Source organism: Typopeltis vanoorti, chromosome 1 (assembly GCF_054136105.1).
Source record: "Typopeltis vanoorti isolate ZY-2024b chromosome 1, IOZ_Tvanoo_1.0, whole genome shotgun sequence".
NCBI classification, from domain to species: Eukaryota; Metazoa; Arthropoda; class Arachnida; order Uropygi; family Thelyphonidae; genus Typopeltis; species Typopeltis vanoorti.
Genome location: NC_143549.1, coordinates 72796236 through 72819321, shown reverse-complemented (window position 1 = coordinate 72819321; position 23086 = coordinate 72796236). Strand labels below are relative to the sequence as shown.

The 23086-nt window shown below is 37.4% G+C and overlaps 1 protein-coding gene across 4 annotated transcripts in view; it reads left to right on the top strand.

Annotated features, from left to right (window-relative positions):
• Positions 1–23086, top strand: part of LOC150110083 (contactin-like) — a 690381-nt gene that overhangs the window by 35157 nt on the left and 632138 nt on the right. For all 4 annotated transcript variants that reach the window (XM_090391236.1, XM_090391210.1, XM_090391218.1 and 1 more), the window contains exon 2: positions 3688–3748. In XM_090391236.1, the coding sequence (XP_090247362.1) occupies positions 3691–3748 (58 nt within the window). In that variant the 5' untranslated portion in view covers positions 3688–3690. The remainder of the gene's footprint in view (positions 1–3687; positions 3749–23086) is intronic.

The window sequence follows — 23086 nt, the reverse complement described above, 5'->3', positions numbered from 1 at the left end:
TCTTTGGGAATAATTTTCTTTTTCCATACAACATTGAATAGGTGTAAAAGAAATTTTATGGCTTTCGTTCCTAAATTCTTTACCATTTCTGGTGTTATTTGGTCGTGGCCTGCTGATTTGCCCAGTTTTATTTTATTTATTGCTGCTAACAGTTCATTTGCATGAATTTCTTCACTCTGATCTTCTATTTTGCTTGTGTGTCTTGCTCTTAGGGTTCTATTTTTTCCATGTCCTGCATGTTCCAATAATTCTTGAAAGTACTGTTTCCATCTTTCCATGATGTCTTCAGAATTTGTGAGTAACTTTCCATCCTTATTTTTGATAAACTTTATGGGGCATTCTTTCTCTGACCTCATTCTTCTTAAAACATTATAGAAGAGTTTTTGGTTTCCTTTAAAATTTTGTTCTAAAGTATGTCCGAAGTCTTCCCAGCATTTTCTTTTCTCTGCTTTCACTAAGGTTTTAACTTTATTTCTTTGGTTGTTGTATAGTTCTCTATCAACCTGCAGCTTTGATGTTATATATCTCTTCCATAATTGCTTTTTCTTTTTAATTTCTTCTTTTAGTTCTTCGGTCCACCAGGGTGTTTTATGTTTCTTCTGTTTATTATTTCATGATACACCACAAATTTCTTTGCTTGTTTCTAGAAGAAGTGTTTTGAACCTGTACCATAGGTTTTCTACATCTTGGTCTTCATATATCTCTTTTTCTACTTCTTTCATCTTCTCTTCTATTTTACTTTTATACTCAATGGCTGTTTCTTCTTTCTTTAGTTTATAGTTCTTTATCTTAACATTTATTTCCTTGCTACTTTTTCTACATTTTTCAACTTTTATTTTATGGATTGTTTCCAATACTAATAAGTAGTGGTCACTGCCAATTTCAGGACCTCTGTAGACTCTTGCATTTTTTGCATACTTCCAGTACGATCTGCTTATGATGGCGTAGTCGATTATAGATTTTTCGTTTCTATTGGGCTCTTCCCTGGTAAACTTATGGATTTCTTTATGCTTGAACATAGTATTCGCTATCACTAAATTATTTGTAAGGCAAAGATTTATTATTCTTTCTCCATTATTATTCTGGGTTATTTCTCCTTGTGATCCCAACACTTGTGTCGTTTCTTCATCTACGTGATTCCCTACCCGGCCATTAAGGTCTCCTAGTAGTATGATATGCCCTTGAACTTCTTCAATTGTTTTTTGTAAGAGTTCGAAGAATTCATCGTTAATTTCTTTATTGGCATTATCGTTTGGGCCATATGCAACAATTACAGTGAATACCTGGTTGTCTGATTTAAAATCTATAGTGATTGTCAACAACCTTTCGTTTATTAGTTGCCATTTAGTAATATATTCTTTGAGATCTGGTTTAATTATGCAAGCTACCCCTTGTTTTCCCCATTCTCTTGGGTTTACCCCTGAACAGAAAAGTATATACCCATCTTTCATTTTCTGGCAACCTTGACCTTTCTTTTTTGTTTCTGTGACTGCTAGCAAATCCAATCTTGATTTTTTAAATTCATCAATTAATTCGTTTTCTTTTCCATGTAGACTTTTAATGTTCCATGTTCTATATCTCATGTACCTTTTTCCTCGCTTTGTCGTTAACCATTTAGGTAGTTCGGCTATCTCTTTGTTATTTCTTTTAATGAGTGAAATTTTAAGGTGTGCAGGGGATTAGCCTTCAGCACCCGAGTCTGGTGGTGGGGCTGCCACCTTCAAGGCCCCCCAGACCGGCCTATGAGGGAAGTGCTATCCTGTTGGTCCGCAGAAGGTATTTTATTTCCCTCCTACCCTTCATAGTAACCTATGACGAGCATTCCCCAATCCGCCACCATGGGACGCGCCCGATGGGGGTTACAGGTGTCCCCACACGGGGATTCACTGTTCCATTAAGCTTAAATTGTGCTTCATCAGACCAAACCATTTTCCTCACAAACTCCTCATCCTCATCTACCATGTGTTGAAACCACTGATAATACTGCATTCTTTGATGGATTGTCTTCATTCATTGCATGTAATAATCTTTGGATGTAAACTTTCCATTTAGCTGCTTTAAGAATGTGCTATATTCTTGTACTGCTAACTCCTGTCTCACGTGCACGTTTTGTGGTGGACTTCTGTGGCAAGCGTATAAACTGTTTCAACACCATACCCGAGGAAGCTGTCCTCCCGGATCTTCCCTTGTGCACATCACACATGGTACCATGGGTCTTGAACGTATCACAAATATATGCAATTGTCAGGTGTTTTGGAGATTGTGTTGCAAACTCATTGTCACTGAACTTCAACAACATTTTTAAATTTTGAAATACCACTTTAAAATGGTCTTACATTCCTCAAATGACAATCATGTCTTGATCAGTTTGTTTGACTCTCCTGCTGGTCATATACTGATTATGGTATTCATGTGAGTAATGGCATCGTTAGAGAAAACACCATACTGCACATTGCTACTGCAATTTGTTCCGACTTTGAAAAAATACGCGCAATTGTCAGGTGTGTTGAAGGTTGTGTTGCAAACTCATGCCTCCATTGTTGTTGAACTTCAACAACATTCTCAAATTTGAAATACCACTTTAAAATGGTCTTGCGTTCCTTGAACGACAGTTGTGCCTCGGCCATAGATGATATCTGTTAAAGTGTGTATACATTTTTTTTTTTGAAGGACTCGATATTAAAAGAACATCTGGATTTTTTTTTTTTTTTTGGCCTCATTAGCTAACTTCTGCTCACACTACACTTTTGCTTCCATTACCAAGCAACTCATTTTCCATACCAGTTCTTTATACTCCTCATGCAACTGATTATTCCTACTCATCTTATGCTCCAGAATGCCTTGTTCTTGTCTCCAGTTTATTTGCTTAATCTTCTTCATTCATCCATATCACACCTTACCTGATTTGTAACCTCTTGATGCTAGAAATAGATTAGATAATGCTTCCACTAGAGAGTTCTTGAGTAGAACCCAAGCAGCATTGATCCTTTCCATCTAATTTCCCATCCCATGAGACATGCTACAAGCTGTCTCATGAGTATATCATAATCCATAGCTCATCCTTCCCACACACACATTTCAGGCCATCTCAATCCTTTCTTATCCACTTACAATTCTCAGTCCTTTTTTGTCTATATTATTATCATTGTTGTAACACCTCCAAGGAGTTCAAAGACTCATCGAGGGAAGGCACCTACTCTACAACTCTCCACCACTCAGTCTACCAACTACAGTGAACTGCATCATATGCTGTCCACCACTAGTATTTCTATAGACAATTACAAACATCCATGCCCACAGCAGGATTCAAACCTACAGCTTTTGGATGGAGAGCAGATACGCTAACCACTTGGCCAACCAGGTTGGCATATTGAATAGATGTATTGAATATATATATATATATATATATATATATATATATATATATATATATATATATATATATATATATATATATATATATATATATATATATATATAGAAAGAGAGAGAAACAGATATATTGAATAAATAGATTTAGACAATAAAATACTGTTATGTAGAATGAAAGAAATTTTTATGTCATAATTTTTTAACCACCATATTTGAGCCTGTCTGTTGAAAATTGAAAACTGATGTTTGATATGCATTTACATTTTTATTTAATTTTATTTATGGCTCAGCTTAATTCAATAACTCAAATTTCAGATCATGTGGAGACCATGCTTTATACTGGTATTTACATTTCTTTCATGTTTTCTATTATCAGGTATGTTTTTTTTTTTTTCATTACTATTATTTCATTGAGCTGTCTTTAACATTTTATTGCAAGAATTTAATTAATATTAAATGATCATATTTTTGTTCTATAATGATGTGTAAAGCATTGAATAGTAAGTTTCATTTCTTTTAAGGTTACACGGTGATCAGCATTCATATTTACGAATTTAGGGACACAAAAATACACGTGTTGAAATGATTATTTTACTTATTATTAATAAAATAAGACGTTTTTCGATCCCTGTATTGAGGTCATCATCAGAAAAATACATGTGTATAAGCTACATGCTCTTGCTCTCTACAAAGGTAAATAATATGCTGTTAATTGACTAAAGTCCTGCTAAAGTCCTCACACGCTACTCTTTCTTCAGGATTTGTACAATTCAGGTTGCTATTGAATGTCTAAAAAAAAAATCTTCACAAAGTCAGTCTTCTTGTATTGAGATTTTTCTTTGGCTTGTTCTGGTTGTTGTAATTGTTGTAAATGGGTCCTCCACATTCTTGGAATGCTTAGACCATTATTTTTGTTCAGATTAGGATTGTGTTTGAGTATTTCACATGCTTCTTTAAATTTCCTCTCAAACCAGGTTTTGGTGCAGTGTAGGAAAAGGGTGCTTAGTACCTTTCCAATCAATTTTGTGCCATGTCTGGAGTGTGTGTGTCTGAAAGGCCGGTTTTTCCAAAATGGAGGTATTTAATGTGTCGTTTGTGTTCGTCCTTCCTAATTGGGATGGTTCACCCTGTTTCCCCTATGTATGGTAAATAACATGTGCATTGTATTTTGTAAACCTGGTGGGCTAGGTGTGGAAGAGGATCTTTGGAAGAACTGAGTAGGTATCTTAATTTTGTTGGGGGGTTTAAAGGTGGTTTTGATGTTCTATTTGCATAGTGTTCTGTCTATTTTTTCTGAAATGTCTCTAACATAAGGAATGGCAATGGCATTCTTGAAATCTTTTTTTGTTTTTAGTGGTGTCTCTGTGGAGGATCTTGTGAATAGTTTTTTTGCTGTATCCATTTTTTATAAATGTGTGGGTAATGATCTTGTATTCCTGGTTTAGAGCTTACTCATTTGAACAAATAGTTTGAGCTCCGTGTTTAAGGATGCTTATGACACATAGTTTTTTGTGTTGGGTGGTGGTAGGAATTTTTGTGTATGTACTGGCCTGTGTGTGTGTGTGTGGGTTTGTGGTAGACTGAGAAGAAGACACAGCCTGAGGGAAGACGTGTGACAAGTGTGTCTAGGAAAGGAAAAGAGTTGTTTTCTTCTATTTCAATGGTGAATTGGATATGTTTGTGTTGTTTGTTTAGGTGGCTAAGGAATGTATTTAGTGCTTCGTGGCCATGGGGGCCAAATGGCAAAAATATCATCAACATATCTGAGCCAAATGGGCTCTAGGCACACTGACTCTAGAGCTCATTGCTCAAAGTCTTCCATATGAAAGTTAGCTATTGGCAAGGAAAGTGGTGAGCCCATGGTTGTACCTTCTTTTTGAAGCTAAAAATTGTTTAGCCACACGAAATATCTGGAGTGAAGTACGTGGACAAAGAGGGCTTGGTCCACCTTTACCACGAGTTGCCTCAGTCCTGAAATTACTTCAGGTACAAACTTTGTTTGCTTACACTTTATTATTATTATTATTCAAGCCTCCATGGAGTCAAAAGACTCATCGTGGGAGGTCCTTTCTAAGAAACACAAGTCTATCAAGACTCATCGAGGGAAGTCCCTCCTAGGAAACACAAAGTCTATCATACCACTCCTTAAATGCATTGACCATTCTCACTCTCACCACTCCATCAGGCAATGCATTCCATGGTTCAACCACCCTCCATGCAAAGAAACCACTCCTCACCCTCTTTCTCACGGTGTCCTTTTGTAACTTCCAGGGATGGCCCCTTGTCATGACTCCTTCTCGCTGTTCAACCAAGCGAAAGAACTCCCCAGTGTCAACTCTGTAACCACTTCTCAATAGTTTAAAAGTCTCAATCATATCCATCCTCCTTCTTCTATCCGCCAAACTCTGCAGTCCACACTCCCTCAGCCGATCTTCATAACTAGCATTGTACAGTCCCGACACCATCTTTGTTATCTGCCTTTGTACCCTTTCTACAGTTAATTTATCCCCTTCAAATCCTGGGCACCAGATCTGAGAATAATAGTCTAAGTGTGGTCTGATCAGAGTCTTATTACACTTGGATAAAGGATTTAACTAAATTTATTATAGTCTAACCAAGTGGGGAAAAAAAACAAACTTCCAACTTATGAGTTAGTTGGGATTATTAATGAGTTGGCAACACGAAAGATATAGTTTCTTCCTGCCATGCCAACCCCATCTATATAGTGTGGCCTGTTTTTGCAAACTGGACTGTGATGATCCTGGTGGGTATCGCCAATGCAAATGTATACCTTCCTAGTTGAAGGAAATGCCAATTAGATACCTGTGTGGTAGATGACTTTCATTGCCAGATGAAACACTACAGCTTCATAACATGTTCTCCTGAACTTCAAATTTCTATCCACTATCTCTCCATATCCCTTGTTTCTACTTTTTCCTGTATAGTTCCACAAACAGAGAAGGCATCCTTCATCCAAAGTTCATAACTTTAATAGCTATGTTCAACTTTTTAAGCTTATTTGAATCCTCTTGAAGAGTCACTCAACACCTGAGCAGAGTGAATTACAATTGATACTGCAAGAATTATAATTTCAGTTATTTTTTAAGATAAAATGTTGAAAGATAAAATGTATATTGTACTGATGTAAATAATGATGTGTAACATGTAGAAGGGAGGCAAGTATTAGGAGAATTAAAGATGAAAGAATTGGTATTATATCAGGAGTTGATAGGGTGATGTGTTAATAAGGCTGTGGGAACGGATGACATGTCATCACGTATTTTTAAGGAATGTACAAAACATTTAAGAGCCTCCGTAGCTCAGTCAGTATATACTGAGCTCTTTGGTTGGTAAAAGCTCAGTCCAGACATAGGTTCAATTCCCATCAACAACATGAGGAACCTTTATCTGGTTTCTTTTGATGAAAGGTGAGTTAACCGGTCTCATACAGAGGTGGGAATTTTCGTCCCTCAGAACAGGCAAACCAGCCCTGTGAACACACACACACATGGATTACAGTCATGAATACGTTCCAGCCATATGCCAGTCCTGAGCCTGGATAAAATGGGGGGAGGAGGGGGGGAAGCAATAGTGAACTATCCTTCCTGTAAAAAATGTCACCTAGGGTTGGAAACGACTGAAAGGGAAAAAATCACCATCACCAAACAGTTAGCTATGTCCTTAATTTGGTTATTTAACAAGAGTCTTGCAGTAGGTAAGGTTCCTAAGGAGTGGAAAAAAGACAAAATAGTACCACTCCACAATCATGGTTTTAGGACAGAAGTGTCCAATTATAGACTAGTTGTATCTGCAAATGTAGTCAAAGTATTAAAGAGCTTGGTTAAGAGTAGAATTGAGTAGAAGAGTAGGATTGAGTTGATGGACATAGGATTCTTTATGTTGGTTAACACTGGTTTTGGAAAAGTAGGTCTTGTTCAGCAATTTACATGCATTTTCTGAGAGGGTAACAAGTGTGTTAGATAAGCGAGATTCATATACAGCAACATTATTGGACTTTGTAAAATTATTTGATAGATTACTTCAATTAGTTTTGTGGACAAGCTGTAAAGCATGGGAATGTATAGTATTGTTGTGTCGGAAATAACTGACCCACTCTGTGTCCGCCATTTGTTTCAGCCACAACATGAGAAATTACTCACTTAAGAGATAAAGACATGCTTGAGTTCTCAAGAGCAAAGGCATAGAAGCAAGGAATAAAATGTAATTTGAGAGTATAGCAATTTAATCAATAATATTATTGTAAGGTAATTCAAAAGTTATGTTAAGTGACTTCAGAGTTGTTAACCAATCAGTGGAGGGTCTCATCATTACGTATCAGTCCATGACACAGCAGAAAAATCCGAGACGTTATCCGTAACCCCTGCAGTAAGAGTTCCGTCAAGAAGGCCGCCAAGTAAAGAACGTGACCGTATGAGACCAATCAAATGAGATGGCTGAGTGCGTGATGTAGACAGAGAGAGAGAGAGAGAGAGGGGGCGCTTGCTGCCATGATATAAGCAAAGCGTGCTCTTCAAATGCTCTCTTGTTCCTGCATTTTTCCTGCGTGCCAGCGAGAGGGCCGTGAAGGCTGATGATGCGTGTCGTCGGTTTCCAGCAACCCTCCACGTTGCAGTGGGTTCTGTTACGTACAAGTCATTCAACTGTACAACAAGGAACCAGCAGACAGGGCCATTGGTGAGTTACTGCCAATGTGACTACTTCGAAGGATTCAACACTTCGAAAGAATCGAGTAAAGAAAGACAGCGGAAATGACAAGGAAGTCTTGCTATATCCGAGGAACAGTTCAAGAAACGATATGTTATATGAAATGCATTGATTGAAGGTACTACTTTGTGAATTGCATAAATCTTATAGCAAGGATATTAACTCTCATAAGATTTGTGATTAATAAGATTAAGTAAAATATCATGTATAAATTTGAATAACTTAGTATTGCCAGAACTAACATAATAACAGAAGTATTATTCAATCTTAGAGCAAACCACTGCAGTAACATTGATTAAATAATGCTTCTGAGTTATGATTGCATAACCCTGTATTTTAAGAGGTACGTAAGAGAGATTGAATGAGCTCATTGCATGTGTGCAGAAATGTATTTCTTGTATATTAATACCATTGCTTGATTTCATGTATATTATAATTAGTAATATTAAAATGCATTGTTTTAGATCAAAGTTTGTGTGTTCTGTTAAACGAGACTGACTTACTACTTATTAAAATTTCGAACCTGTAACAAGAAGTCAAGTCATGTTATTATAAATTCGGTTATTATAGCCTGAATTTATAATAACAGGAAGGATAAAGACTATTGTGGCAACTGGGGGGGGTGTAGGGGGGATGGAGCCCACCCCCCAGTTGCCGCAATAGTCTTTATCCTCCTTCCCCCCCACAAAAATACGCCCTAATTCAAAATAATATATGTGTACATTTATATATATATATTATTAATATTAACCCGGATTATCTAAACTTATTTTCCCGCATCTAAACACACCCCCACGTTCCCCCCCCCATGCTTGTAAACAACCTCCAGCGAGATCATTGAAGTGGAAGACATCGTAGAATCAATAAAGTTATGTACCAAAAAATTTTTCCACCTCTTTTATTCTACCTTAATTGCCTTCTATACTCACCAATAATGCCCTAAATATATATACCTCTAGTATTCTAGTATTGATAGCCAATGTATTTAAATAAGGGTCACTCCTAAACAAAAACAGGCTATTATAGCCAAATTTATAATAATAGTTTTAAGAGGAGTAACATGGGGTTTTTTCCTAGAGTCTATACTTAAGTCAAGTCATGTTTTTTTAGGATTTTGTTGATTTTTTCTGAGGTGCCTCGGATGTAGGGAATAGTGATGGATTTAGAGTAATCTTTTTTGTGAAAGGGGGGAGGTGGGTTGTGGATAACTGGTTTTAGTATTTTTTGGATTTTTTTGGGGGCGTAGCCATTGGCTACGAAAGTGTTAAGGATGTGATTTAGTTCAGTTGTTAGGGCTTGGTCATTTGAACAGATTAGTTTTGCCCTGTTGAATAGTGTCTTCATAACTCCATATTGTTGTGAAGGTGGGGAGGGAATTGTTGGTGAATGTAACTGCCTGTATGGGTGGGTTTTCTATAAACTGAGAAAACCAAGGTTCCATCAGGTTGGCGGGTGTCTAGGAAGTGGGGGCTATTGTTTTTCTCTTTTTCCAGGGTGAACTTGATTCTAGGGTATTGGTTGTTTAAGTGTGTTAAGAAGGAGAGGAGTATATCCGGGCCATGTGGCCAAATAGCGAACACATCATTAACGTAGCGAAACCATATGGTAGGTTTTTGCAGAGTTTAAGGCTTTATCTTCAAAAGTCTTCATAAAGAAGTTGGCCAAGGGTGGGGAAAGTGGTGAACCCATGGCTGTCCCCCTCTATCTGTTTGTAGAATTTTTCCTGCCAAACGAAATAGCCTGAGTTCATTGTGAACTGAAACAGGGCTGAGATATGGGGAAGACATTTAGCTTGGATTAGCTCTAAGGTTTCTTTGAGGGGGGATAAGGAGAAGAGTTCATTTGTGAATAAGGAGGAGACGTCAAAACTGACCATTATGTCATTATGTTGGAGTGTAAGGTTTTCTATACTGGCTTTGAATTGGGCTGAGTTTTTTATACTGACAACACACCATCACAATAGTGTGAGAGCACTTTGGCTAAATGTTTAGCCAACGTGCTCTCACAATAAGTGGGGGAATCAGTAAGTGGGGGGAATCAATGCCATCCACTATGGGACGTAATGGCACATTTTCTTTATGTATTTTTGGGAGTCCGTATATACAGGAGTGGGATGGGGGTCTAGAGTTATATGGTTTTAGTCTGTTAGTAATCTCCACAGGCCAAGAAGTGACCTTCTTAAGGAGCCTATGGAGTTTTCTAATATGTGAGTTGTATTCAGTGGGTAGGTAAGTAGCTCAATCTAATAGTAAAGCCTTAAGCTTACCTGTTTAGTCATTATGATTATTTACCACAGTGGCGTCCCCCCCCCCCAAAAGCAGATAAGGGGAACGCCACAGTGGCGTTCCCCTTATCTGCTTTGGTGGATCATTAATTCCTCGGCCAGTAATTTCGTAGGAGCAATGGCAAAGTTGTGATCACGTGACAGAGCGTTGAGTGCTTCATGCTATAAGATGACTGAAGGAAGGTTAACTACAGTGTTGGTTTGTAGTTTTGGTTTGGACATCGAGTTCTTTTTTAATTGATCAAACTTGTTGATATGTCGACTCCATATTCGTTCGAATTCTTTATTTGCTGCAGTGCACAAGACATCATGTAGAGTTGACGAAAGTTCATGATTTAGCGTATTTGAAAGCTCATTCTTTAGCACTAAAATAGCTCTGTTTATGTCGGCTAGGGAACCGCATGTAGCGTTAATTTGTTCCCGAAGTAAAGCCTGGCTCGCCCAGTTGTAGATACAGAGAGCTTTCTGTGAAACGAAACAGTGCTTAAATTTTATACAATTTGGGATTACCTGATTATCCTGGCAGCGTTTTAAGAAGGTCAAATGATTCAGTTGTCTAGATAACTTCAGCTTTAGTTTGCCGTAATGGCGGGCCTTGCGTGCAATGGAATCTCCGTGGATGATAGTAATTCTTGAAAGGCTTATAAGCTGGTTAAACATGATAACTAAATACTGAGGAATTGACAGCGTACACTAGTTTCTTTTTTATGCCATCTTCATGGAAACTTTATCTTAAGTTTCCATGAAGATGGCAATGTGACGTTGCCGAAATATCGGAAAGTGTATATTAAATTAACTTTAATATACACTTTCCGATATTTCGGCAACGTCACATTGCCATCTTCATGGAAACTTAAGATAAAGACACGTGCACGCAAGTACTACATAATGCAAGTACTATTGAGAGGGCTACATGGTGTGTGGTGTTTGTGGATAGCTCCTAAACAGGTAAGTGTTATTTTGAGTTATAATTGGTGATTTTGCATAATATTTACATAATATTGTTTACTTTTCATATTTTATCATATCTGGGTGATTTTTGTGTGTTTTCTGAGTATTTTAAATAGTAAATTGATAGATACGATTATTTGTGCACATTGTCTCCATAAAGAAGAATAAAAAATGGTGCCAAGTCACCATCTTTATCTAAAAATTTTAATTTAAAGGATTTGATTCAGTATACTGTTTGTGAAATGTATGCATTGAGGAGAGCGGTTGGAGTCCGGTTAAACAACGATAGTGGAGTGAATGTGTGCAGAAAGTGTAACGAATGTGAGGATTTAAAGAGTGTTTCAGGTCATGTGAGTGATATCATTGTTGAAAGTGAGAATCTAGATAACAGTGATATGCGAGGTATGAATAATGATGTTTACGAGGTAGTACCTAATAGCTGTGAGAGTGGCATTGAAAGTGAGAATGAAGGTAAACATACAGAATGAATGAATGCATTACTAGAGGATAAAAATGATGAGACTGATGCAATGAGTGAGTTCGCTCGGTTACGCAGAGTGATACACAGAGTAAATCGGCAGCTGGAGCGTTGGCAAAAATGTTTACCAAGTGTACCGACTAATAAACAGCAAACGTATGATAGAAATAATAAGAGTATGATAGTGAGTGTAAACAAAACGAAAGAGCGAGTCTTGTATGGAGATTCCTTAGTAAGAGGTGTGTTTGTTGAGAGTTTAACAAAATCGTACCAACCTGGTGTGATCGTTAAGGATGTAAGCAAGTCAATTAGAATTTTTGCAATTAGAATGCAAAAGCAGCAGGTGAAAGAATTGATAGTAGTAGTAGTAGCAGGTACAGATGATTTGAAAGGAGACAAAATGGCTATGAGTGAGGATGTGAAGGAATTGTTTGAGGTAGCAAAAGAGAAGAGTAAGTGAGTCTGTTGCCATGGTATGACAGTGAAGAGTATAGAAGGAGGGCCATAATTGCTAATGACTTTATGCGTGAATTATGCAGGACGAGTGGTGTGGAATTTGTGGATGTGTGGAGTGAGTTTGATGGGCGAAAGGATTGATATAAGATGAATGGTTTACATTTGAATGGATTTGGTGTATGGAGACTTGAAAAGGTGTTGTCGAATGTAGTGGAAGTGAATGTGCAGAATCAGGGAAACTAGAGTTATTAAGGGGGAGGGGAAGTAGATATGCAGACTTTAGGAAGACAGGTGAGTGTATGAATGTGTGTAATATGCCCAAGCAAGTACGAAAGACCTCGAATCAGAATGGGATAGTTAGTATAAGGCATCAAAATAGGGATGGGACAAATCGGCTTCTGCAATTCATGTATGCTAATGCCAGAAGTATTAGGAACAAGAAGGAAAAAATTTTGGCCTTGGTTGGCACTTCCAGGCCACAGGTTATTGGCATTAGTGAAACATGGCTGACAGAAGATGATGTAGCTAGTGGGATTGAATGTGAGGGGGTATGGTGTGTTCAGGGGGGGGTGTTATTGATGATAGCTGATGAGCTACAGCCAAGGAGCATAGAAGTGGAACTGCAGGATAGAGAAAAGAGCACATTTGAGGCTATTTGGTGTGAGATTCAAACTAGCAGAACAAAATATACAGTTGGGTGCTGCTATAGACTAAGTGATGGAATAGACGGTGGAGAAAGTATTCATAAGCAAATAGAAGAAATGAGTGGAAGGAGGGTAATTATTATGGGGGATTTCAACTATGGCAACATTGATTGGAAGGAGGAGAGAACACACGGGAGGAAGGAATTGGATTTTATGCGGTTATTAAGGGATAACTATCTGCGACAGCATATAATGGAGTCCAATTAATAAATCAAGTAGAGGTTAAATGGATGAATAGCACCATTAAGCTTGAGCTGCAAAAAAAGAAACAACTATGAAGAGAATTTAAGGAGAAAGGTGACCAGCTGGCACATGAATGGTATAAAGGCCAGGCCAGAAGGATAACAAGTGTGGTAAGAAAAGCAAAAACGGATTATGAAAGAACATTAGCCGTGCAGGCTAAAGAGAATCCCAAGCAGTTTTTTCGATATGTTGCAAGCAAAAGAAAAAATGTATATGGCAGTATGATTTTAAATAATGCCGATGGTGAGGAGGTAACCGAATCAGTTGATATAGTTGAATTATTGAGGTGAGCACTATGCAAGAATATATCATCCAGGTGATGACATTGCAGAAATAAATGAACCAATAGATTATACGGAATTGTGGTGAATGAAGTGGAGGTGAGTAGTCCATTACAAACCTCAATGTCAATACATCTGTGGGATTGAATGGTATACCTGCTCGTGTTGTACGAGAAGCGGCTAAAGAATTGTCAGTACCCTTGACCATTTTGTTTAATTTGAGTCTCGGGTCTGGGTTAGTCCCGAGGGGATGGAAAGAGGGGAAAATAGTTCCACTGCATAAAGTAGGTTCCAAGTCTGCTCTTTAAATTACCGACCGATTAGCATATCAGGAATCGTTGTCAAGATCTTGGAGAAATTAGTCAAGAAAAGAATACAGGATTGGATAGATGAAAATGGGATAAAGTATGGGGACAACATGGTTTTGTGAAGGGTAGATCATGCCTCAGTAACTTGCTCAAGATTTATAACACAGCGTCGGCTGAACTGGATAAGGTTAATGGGTTTACAGTGCTTCTACTGGACCTTGCTAAGGCCTTTGACAGGATACCACATGGAACTCTAATCAGTAAACTGCAGCATATGGGGATGGATATAGGGTTAGTGAGATGGATAGGAGGATGGATGATGGAGAGATATCAGAGAGTGGTTTATTCAGTAGTAGAGTTCAAAAGACGGCTTGTGACTAGTGTTGTGCCGCAGGGTTCTGTTCTTGGATCACTACTTTTCAATTTGTTCATTAACGATATAGGAAAGGATCTGAGAGGAAGTATTCACTTGTTTGCTGATGATGCAAAGTTGGGTAGAGTAGTTGTGTGATAAAGTAAGTGTTGGATAAGAAAGATTCATATACAGTGATACTCTTAGATTTGCAAAGGCATTTTATAGATTAACATATGACATATTGGTACAAGCTATGGAAGATGAGAATGGATAATAGAGAGGTTTGATAGATTGGGTCTCTAATTAGTACTATCAAGTTGTGCATAATTAGATAAGACGCATCAAAGGAGGGCACTATACTCAAAAAAAAAGGAAGAAAACTAGTGGTATGGCACAGAGTTCTATTCTTGAGCACTTCACTGTTAATCGTATACTAGGTATTTCCAGTTGTTTGCTGATGATGCTTAGCAAAAAAACAAAAAAAACAAAAAAAGTGATAAAGAAGGCTATGAGCAGATTTTTTAGAAAATAGTGGGTGAGTGGAATGTATTGCATTGCCAGAATGCATTGTGAATCTAAATGAGATTAAGGTTCAATACTATAATAGACTTGTTGCTAGTGAATGATGCCTTTCATAATGAGTTGTTTCATGATGTCTCTCTCTCTCTATATATATATTTTGTCATACTCACACAAGCACATGTACACCTATACACATATTACTTACAGAAATATGCTCTATGGAGAACATTGGCTATTTTGGCCACAAACATTCTTCAGCCACTGTAAGCTGAAGAATGTTTGTGGCCAAAATAGCCAGTGTTCTCCATAGAGCATATTTCTGTAAGTAATACCTGTGTACATGTGCTTGTGTGAGTACGACAAAATATATAGAGAGAGACAATGTATAGGGGCGCCTAATTTTTCTTTGCCTAGGGGCATCAGATACTCTTGGACCAGCCCTGCCTTACAGTCAGCAAACTCATTATGAAAGGCTCCATTCACTAGCAACAAGTCTATTATAGTATTGAACCTTAATCTCATTTAGATTCACAATGCATTCTGACAATACAATACATTCCACTCACCCACTATTTTCTAAAAAAATGTGCTCATACCCTTCTTTATCACTTTTTTTGTAAGTACCAAAACTATCAGCCATCGGACTCAACTGTCACCTATGAAAAAGCTTGACCAAACTAATCTGAAATCAGTAGAAGAATGCCAGAGTGGGGATGATGACGATGATGACAAGTAAAGGGAGCAAAGAGAAAGACCAATCAGAGATCCTTATTTCATGAATACTGCCAATCAGAATCCCTGCCACTGCAATTCTATGAAAATTACCACAGTATTCTTATACTGATTTAGAATAAACTGAACTGAATTAACAAGACTTTAGAATAAACTGAACTGAATTAACAAGATTCTGTGAGAAAATGAATGACGTAATCCCCAACTTCTCAGACCTCAGAGAGCTTTCATAAACAGGGCTTAATCCAAAAATCAACAGAATAAGTCTATAGGGAATTAACATAAGAAGTGAGAACAGTCGGTTAGTCACGACCATTGCTTGTTAGTTTGAGGGATACCCCGGAACTTCCCCGCTCATCTTGGGACGACAGAGACCAGAAGGAGGAAAAATCTCTTCACTTGAGGTTAAGTATACAAAGAGCAGGGGAGTAGAAGAAATAGAGAAAGGCAAAAATAATGTAGGATCATCAAAGAGCACCAGGACAGCTTGACTTATTTCAGTTTTTATTATTAATCAAGATTTTACTAATTTTTTTCGAAGGTTGTCCCCGAACAATGTAGCAAAATCTGGCGCCCTGAAGTCTTAGTGCCCCTACGCGATTGCCTAGGTTTGCCTAATGATAAAACCGGCCCTGCTATAAGGTGGCTGTTATCATCATTATAATCAAATACTTGATGTATCCTCAAGGAGAGAGTACAAGATATTACTCTCTAGTACTGTTCTCTACAATAGTCTACAAATAGCCATAGTACTATTCTCTACAATTCAAGAATTTTTCTCCAAATAACTGCATTATCTATCAGGACTCCAGTATTCAGATCTTTTCTAAGTTCTAAGGCACTTCTAAGACATGTTTTCTTTTTTGCTATAGCATATTCCACTTCATAATCCATGAAATAAGACTTCGATCTTCTTTTGGGTCTTTTTTCTACCATCCTGGAATGACACACCTTTTTTGCTAACATTTCCTCTTCCACTTATTCTGTTTAAGTGATCATAATAACCCCCCCCCCCTGAGATTAGTTCTGTTTATGCATTTCTGAATGTTAATAATGTCTATCTGTGGTTTTTAGATTTAAATTGTTTTATTTCTAATTCAACTCTCATAATCTTTAAGTTAAAATTAAAATTATATCTAATAAAAATGATTTTATATATCCAATAAAAATGATATCTAATGATTTTAATTAGAAATAAAATTTCTAATAAAAATAATTTTATTAGAAATTAAGCCTAAATAGTTTATGATTCAACTTATGTTTTCAGTACTCCTATCTTTTTTTTTTTTTTGTCTTTTAATTGTTGAGTTTTATAAAAAATGTGTTGAATTTTTACACTAATTTGATCTTAAGATTATCAAATACAGCAGTTCTTAAGCAATAGAAACGGCAGTTAATGTCAATTTATTTGACAGTATTGATTCACAGCATAGAATAATAATAATAATAATAATATTATTATTCAGGCCTCCATGGAGTCAAAAGACTCATCGTGGGAGGTCCTTCCTAAGAAACAAAAAGTCTATGAAGACTCGTCTAGGGGAGATCCCCCCGCCCACTAAGAAACACAAAGTCTATCATACTACTCCTTAAACTCATTGAACGTTCTCACTCTCACCACTCCATCAGGCAATGCATTCCATGGTTCAACCACCTCCATGCAAAGAAACCACTTCTCACTCACACTCACAGTTTCCTTTTGTAACTTCCAGGGATGGCCTCTTGTCATCACTCCTTCCTGCTATTCAACCAAGCGAAAGAATTCCCTAGTATTTAAATTGTACATATTTTTGGTCATAAAATGTAACAAAAAATAAGACTTATTGTTTGATTTTAGTGTTCCATTTTATAAATATCCAGGTGTGTATAATATTCCTTGCACGTGCGGTCTTTCCTACATCAGACAGACTTCGAGAAGCCTGAAAATAAGACAGAAAGAACATGTCGGCGATGTTAATCACAACAGAACGATCACCTCCGGATTGGCACATCACTTTTCAACTTCGAACACACTATAGACTGGAATAACAGCTCCATGCCCTACGTAGACGAGGATTGCAGACATCGAGTATTTAAAGAAGCAGCAGTTGTACTATGTATGGGCAGTAACCTAAATAGAAATCAGGGAGCCATACTGAACGATACTTGGAAAAATTTAATTAATTCCCTCAGTTCAACAGAGCTACAGTATGTGAATAATCATATTACGCGTTTGCATGTAACGCATGTTCATGATACTGAGTAGATATGTCATGCGAACGTGTTACCTTAGCTACCTAACAGGTACTAATGGTTCTTTGTATTTATTCTTAAACCTTTTTGAATTTATCATTTTTTGTACTGTGCAAGCCTTGAGAAAGCTAGTCAGTTACTAGCGAAACCGGTAGGCAATTTGTATGAACAGAAGTACATTTTAAATATATGGTCAATTAAACAATGTCTTATTTTTTGTAGAATTCCCCAGTGTCAACCCTGTAACCACCTCTCAACAGTTTAAAAGTCTCAATCATATCATGTCTCATGTCAATGCATTCCATTGTTCAACCACCCTCCATGCAAAGAAACCACTCCTCACCTTCTTGCTCACAGTTTCCTTTCGTAACCTCCAGGGATGGCCCTTGTCATCACTCATTCCTGCTGTTCAACCAAGCAAAAGAACTCTCCAGTGTCAACCCTATAACCACCTCTCAACAGTTTAAAAGTCTCAATCATATCACCTCTCCTTCTTCTATCCACCAAACTCTGCAGTCCACATTCCCTCAGCCGATCCTCATAACTATCATTGTACAGTCCTGAAACCATCTTTGTCATCTGTCTTTGTACCCTTTCCACAGTTAATTTATCCCCTTCAAATCCTGGGAACTAAATCTGAGAACAATAGTCCAAGTGTGGTCTGATCAGGGTCTTATACAACGGAATGATAACGGTTTTATCTCTGCAGGTCAGTGTCCTTCTCATTTTTGCAGCAATCCTCTGTGTTACCTTCACCACCTTTGCAATATGTCCCCTAAATTTCAAGTTTCTATCAATCATCAACCCCAGATCTCTTGTCTCCCCTACTTCCTTGTATAGCTCCTCCCACAGAGTATGCAGCATCCCATTGATGTGTCCCAAATCTCAACACCTTACATTTAGCTGCATTAAACTGAGACCCCCATTCATTTGCCCATCTATCTAGCTTATTTAAATCCTTTTGCAGGGCTGCCGCATCTGTACTATTACTAATAATCCTTCCCAGCTTCGTATCATCCACAAACAACTGAATATCCCCTTGCAATCCACTGACAATGCCATTGATATAAAGGTTAAACAATATAGGTCCCTGTACTGACCCTGTGGGATGCCCACTTGTAACCCTCTGCTTTCTTGAAACTGCCCCACCATACACAATTCTCTGATACCTATTGGACAGCCAATCCTGAATCCAGTTGACCGATCTGACATCCAGACCCATGTGCTGCAACTTAAATATCAGATTATCATGTGGCATCCTGTCAAATGCCTTCGCTAAGTCTAAGAAAATGGCAGTATATGCCTTTCCCTCATCTAATGCTCTTGTAACTTTATCATAAAAGGCTAGCATATTGCTAAAATTACAGCGCCCTTCACAATTCCATTTTGACTCTCACAGATTACATTACCTTCATCTGCCCAATGCTGTATACGGTCCTTCACTAGTTTCTCCAAGATCTTACTAACTACTGATTACACACAAACTGGCCTATAATTAGACACTTCCAGTCTGCTACTGCCCTTATGCAATGGCACTATCTTACCTTCCTTCCATTCCATGGGCACCTTTCCCACAGCCAGACTTTCATTGAAAAGCCACTGTCAAAGGCACTGTCAGTTCCCCAGCACATTCTCTCAAAACTCATGGTGAAATACTATCCAGTCCCATAGCTTTACTGACATCCAGAGTACTCAGTATTTGAAACACACTCTCCTCCTGTACCTCTAAACCTCGAACCTGCGCAATTCCTCTAGCATTAAAACTGACTCCTCCAGAATGAAATACTCCAATAAAGTGTTCATTGAACAATTCCACTATGTCCTCTGCATCAGTCACTCTATTCTCATTTTTATCCTGCAATATCATTCTTCCACAGTCATTTCTCCTCCTACTGGCCACATATCTAAAACATTCCGTAGGATTTTCTTTGGATCTTAGGGCCAATCTCCTCTCATATTCCAGTTTCATCTTCCTTACCATACTAGTCACTCTTCTGACCTCTGTCTTATACTCTTCATGCATCTTCTCTTCACCTGTCTCATTATATCTCTTCCATGGCCTCTTTTTCGCATGTAGCCCCTGTTTAATATTGTTTGTCATCCACTTTACTCCAAATTGTGTCCCCTTTTTCACTCGTGGTATACAACTTACCATTGCTGCTAACAAATATTCTTTCATAATTTCCCACGCACTAATGATATCCCAGCCTTCCAATTCCTCCCTCCATGAAACTTCCCCAAGTTGATGTCTTAGACAATTATAATCTCCTGCCTTATAATTCCACATATGTTCCTGTCTCTTTGATACTCCTGCATGTCTATTCATTTTCCAAGTGAAAACCATATGGTCACTCTCTCCAACTGGTGGGAGAGATGTCATCTCAGTTATTATCAACTCTTCTGATGCTATAACCAAATCCAAAACTCTTGAACTTCTTGTTTCCTCTGTTACATGTTGCTTAAGACATTTGTCCCTCAAGAATTCTAAAAATTCCACTCCCTTATTGCTACGTGCATCTTCCTCTCCGCAGGTTATACTACTGTAGTTAAAATCTCCCATAACGATCATTCTTCTTGCACTTGCTAAACTCAACTGTCTAAACATTTCCTGCTCCCCACCCTCTGTGCTCCTGGGTCTGTAGCAACATCCCACTAAATATCCTGTACTGCCCATCCTCTGCCTCACACCATATGAAAATAAGTGATATTTATTTAACTTGTTTTGCTTGTATTATATCCAGCATAGTTAGAGCATTAAAACCATTTGTCACAGTACACAAACAGCAACGATTTGGTTAAAAGTGGGACTAGTTTAAAATAATTGTAGCAGACAACTCAAGGAACTAAAGTGCCATCTGTTGTTAGATAAAGAGAGAGCAAAAAAAACAAGTATTATTTCAATCTTAAATTTATCAAATATAGCCCTGCTTGTTGAAGTTTGGAGAATATTTTAAAGCTGCTGCTAATTCCAAAAAAACCTTCTCTCTGACTTATAATGTTATCTTTGTAGCACTTTTGCTTTTCTTCCATTTGATCTTGTGTGTCCATTTGATCCAAGGCATGGTCTATTAGTCCTGAGTTGCCTGATAATGCCAAATGTATTTTTTATGTTCTCCAAGTCAATTGTTCTTCTTGTCTGTCCATAGTAATTCAGGTCATAAGTACAGGACACTTCATATACTCCTGGATGTGAAAAAGGAGAGTGATATATGATTTAAATGATATGCCAATTTGATATATGATTTAAATGCAATGAGGAGCTGATATTTATTAAGTGTCCTAGATTTCTTTTTGGATGTGTCCTGAATGTCCCAATGATAGTGCTCTTACCACTGAACTCACTTACTTGTATCACACCTTGTTAGCCAATGGCTATAATATCCAAAGAATAGACAAAGCACTAAATGTGCCCAGAAATCCACTTCATTGTCTAATATGCAAGACCAGAGCATGTTACCATGCCATTATTCTGTGTTGTGAATCAATGCTTTCAAATAAATTGACATGTTACAGCATTTATTTAATTTTGATAATTAATTATTATTAATATTACATGACATCTCCAAGGAGTCCAAAGACTCATCAAGGGAGGGCACCTACTTTACAACTCTCCATCTCCATCAGCTACAATGAACCACATCATTTACACCAGGCGTGGCCAACTTCATTCTATCCGAGGGCCAATATATGATGAGTGGTAGCATCACGGGCTGTGCATATTTAGACAGAACTGAAATAAAAATAAACTCTGCATTTTTTGAAGCAATAGTTATATGTATTGAATTACTATATTTGTTAAATCGTTTTACTACTGCAAGAATAATATAAAATACTTGTTTGATTTAAATATAAGTTGTTAAATTAAATTTAATTACATATTTCTGGGTTTTTTTTTACACGTAACACATATATGTTGTATGTTTTACATATAACAAATGATGCCAAGAGTGAGCTTTTTTGTAGATGTTGATTTAGTAAAAATAGATTTCTGAGCACTAACCTTTCTCTTCAAATTACGTACAATTTTAGTATGCACTTGTCCCACGTATTCTTGGTATTTAGCTGCATGGTGCTGTATGAGTGGCGTTTGTGGTTATATTCCTTATACACAGACAATACTTGCAAACGCACAAGGCACTGTGGTTTGTTGTCGTTATTGTTTATAAACAGAAATTCATTTTCCCATTTCAATCATGCATTACTCTAGAGTGCATAGAAATCTACCACTCCCACTATTACAACTCGCACAGAGAAGCAGTAGATTTTATAAATTGAATAATCTTTTTAAAGCAATTTTGATTCTGTGTTGAGAATATAAATTGTTTCCGTCATCAGAAATAATGAATACAACTAGTATATCAATCAGAAAATCTGCGGTCGAAACTAATAGCTAAATTAATAATACATATACTTCGGGTGTAGAGGCTTAAGTGCTGTGAGGACATCATGTTGGAGGTTTAATGGATTTTTTACAACACTCAATAAGAATTAAAATAGAATTTAATACTTCCTATATTTCGTTCTAGTCACTAGGACATCTACGGGGATTACAAAAACAATTAATGTAACATGCACACACCAATCTTACAATACTAAGTCCAACCACGTGGGTGACACTAAAGTCCTATCTAGGTGGAGCGCCCTCTAAGGTCGGTGGTAGGTGGCCTGGAATGTAAGGTGGGATCTCTGGTGATGAGTGTTTCCCAAATCTTCGGAAGCTTAATGCAACCGTATGACTTTAGTGTCACCCACGTGGTTGGGCTTAGTATTGTAAGATTTGTGTGTGCATGTTACATTAATTGTTTTTGTAATCCCTGTAGATGTCCTAGTGACTAGGACGAAATATAGGAAGTATTAAATTCTATTTTAATTCTTTTTGAGTGTTGTAAAAAATCCATTAAACCTCCAACATGATAATACATATAATTTAATATAGTTTTTATCCTGTCACGGGCCTGCTGTTGGCCACCTATGATCTACACCAATGCCATCTACTTCTCACCACCACCACCACCCAGTATTTTCACAGATAATCACAAATATCCATGTCCACGGCACGATTCGAACCTGCAGCCTTTTGGCTGGAGAGCGGATAAGCTAACCACTCGGCCAACCAGACCAGCTTAAATCTGCATAATTATACTGGATTTATTTAAGAGTATAAAGACAGACTAATAAATCAGGCAAGAGAACACACATTAAATGAATACTAATTATTTTCTTATTATTCTGTTTTGTGAATAAATATTGTCAAATAAATTGATGTGTTATAGCCGTAATTTAATTTAGTTAATTGATCCTGCACAGTTGTACCGGATTTATTTAAGAGTATAAAGACAGGCAAGCAAATCAGCCAAGAGAGCAGATGCAATTTACAGACAAAAAATACTATTGGTGGTGGTGATGTGCGGTAGATGGTGTTGCATATTGAGATCATTGTGTA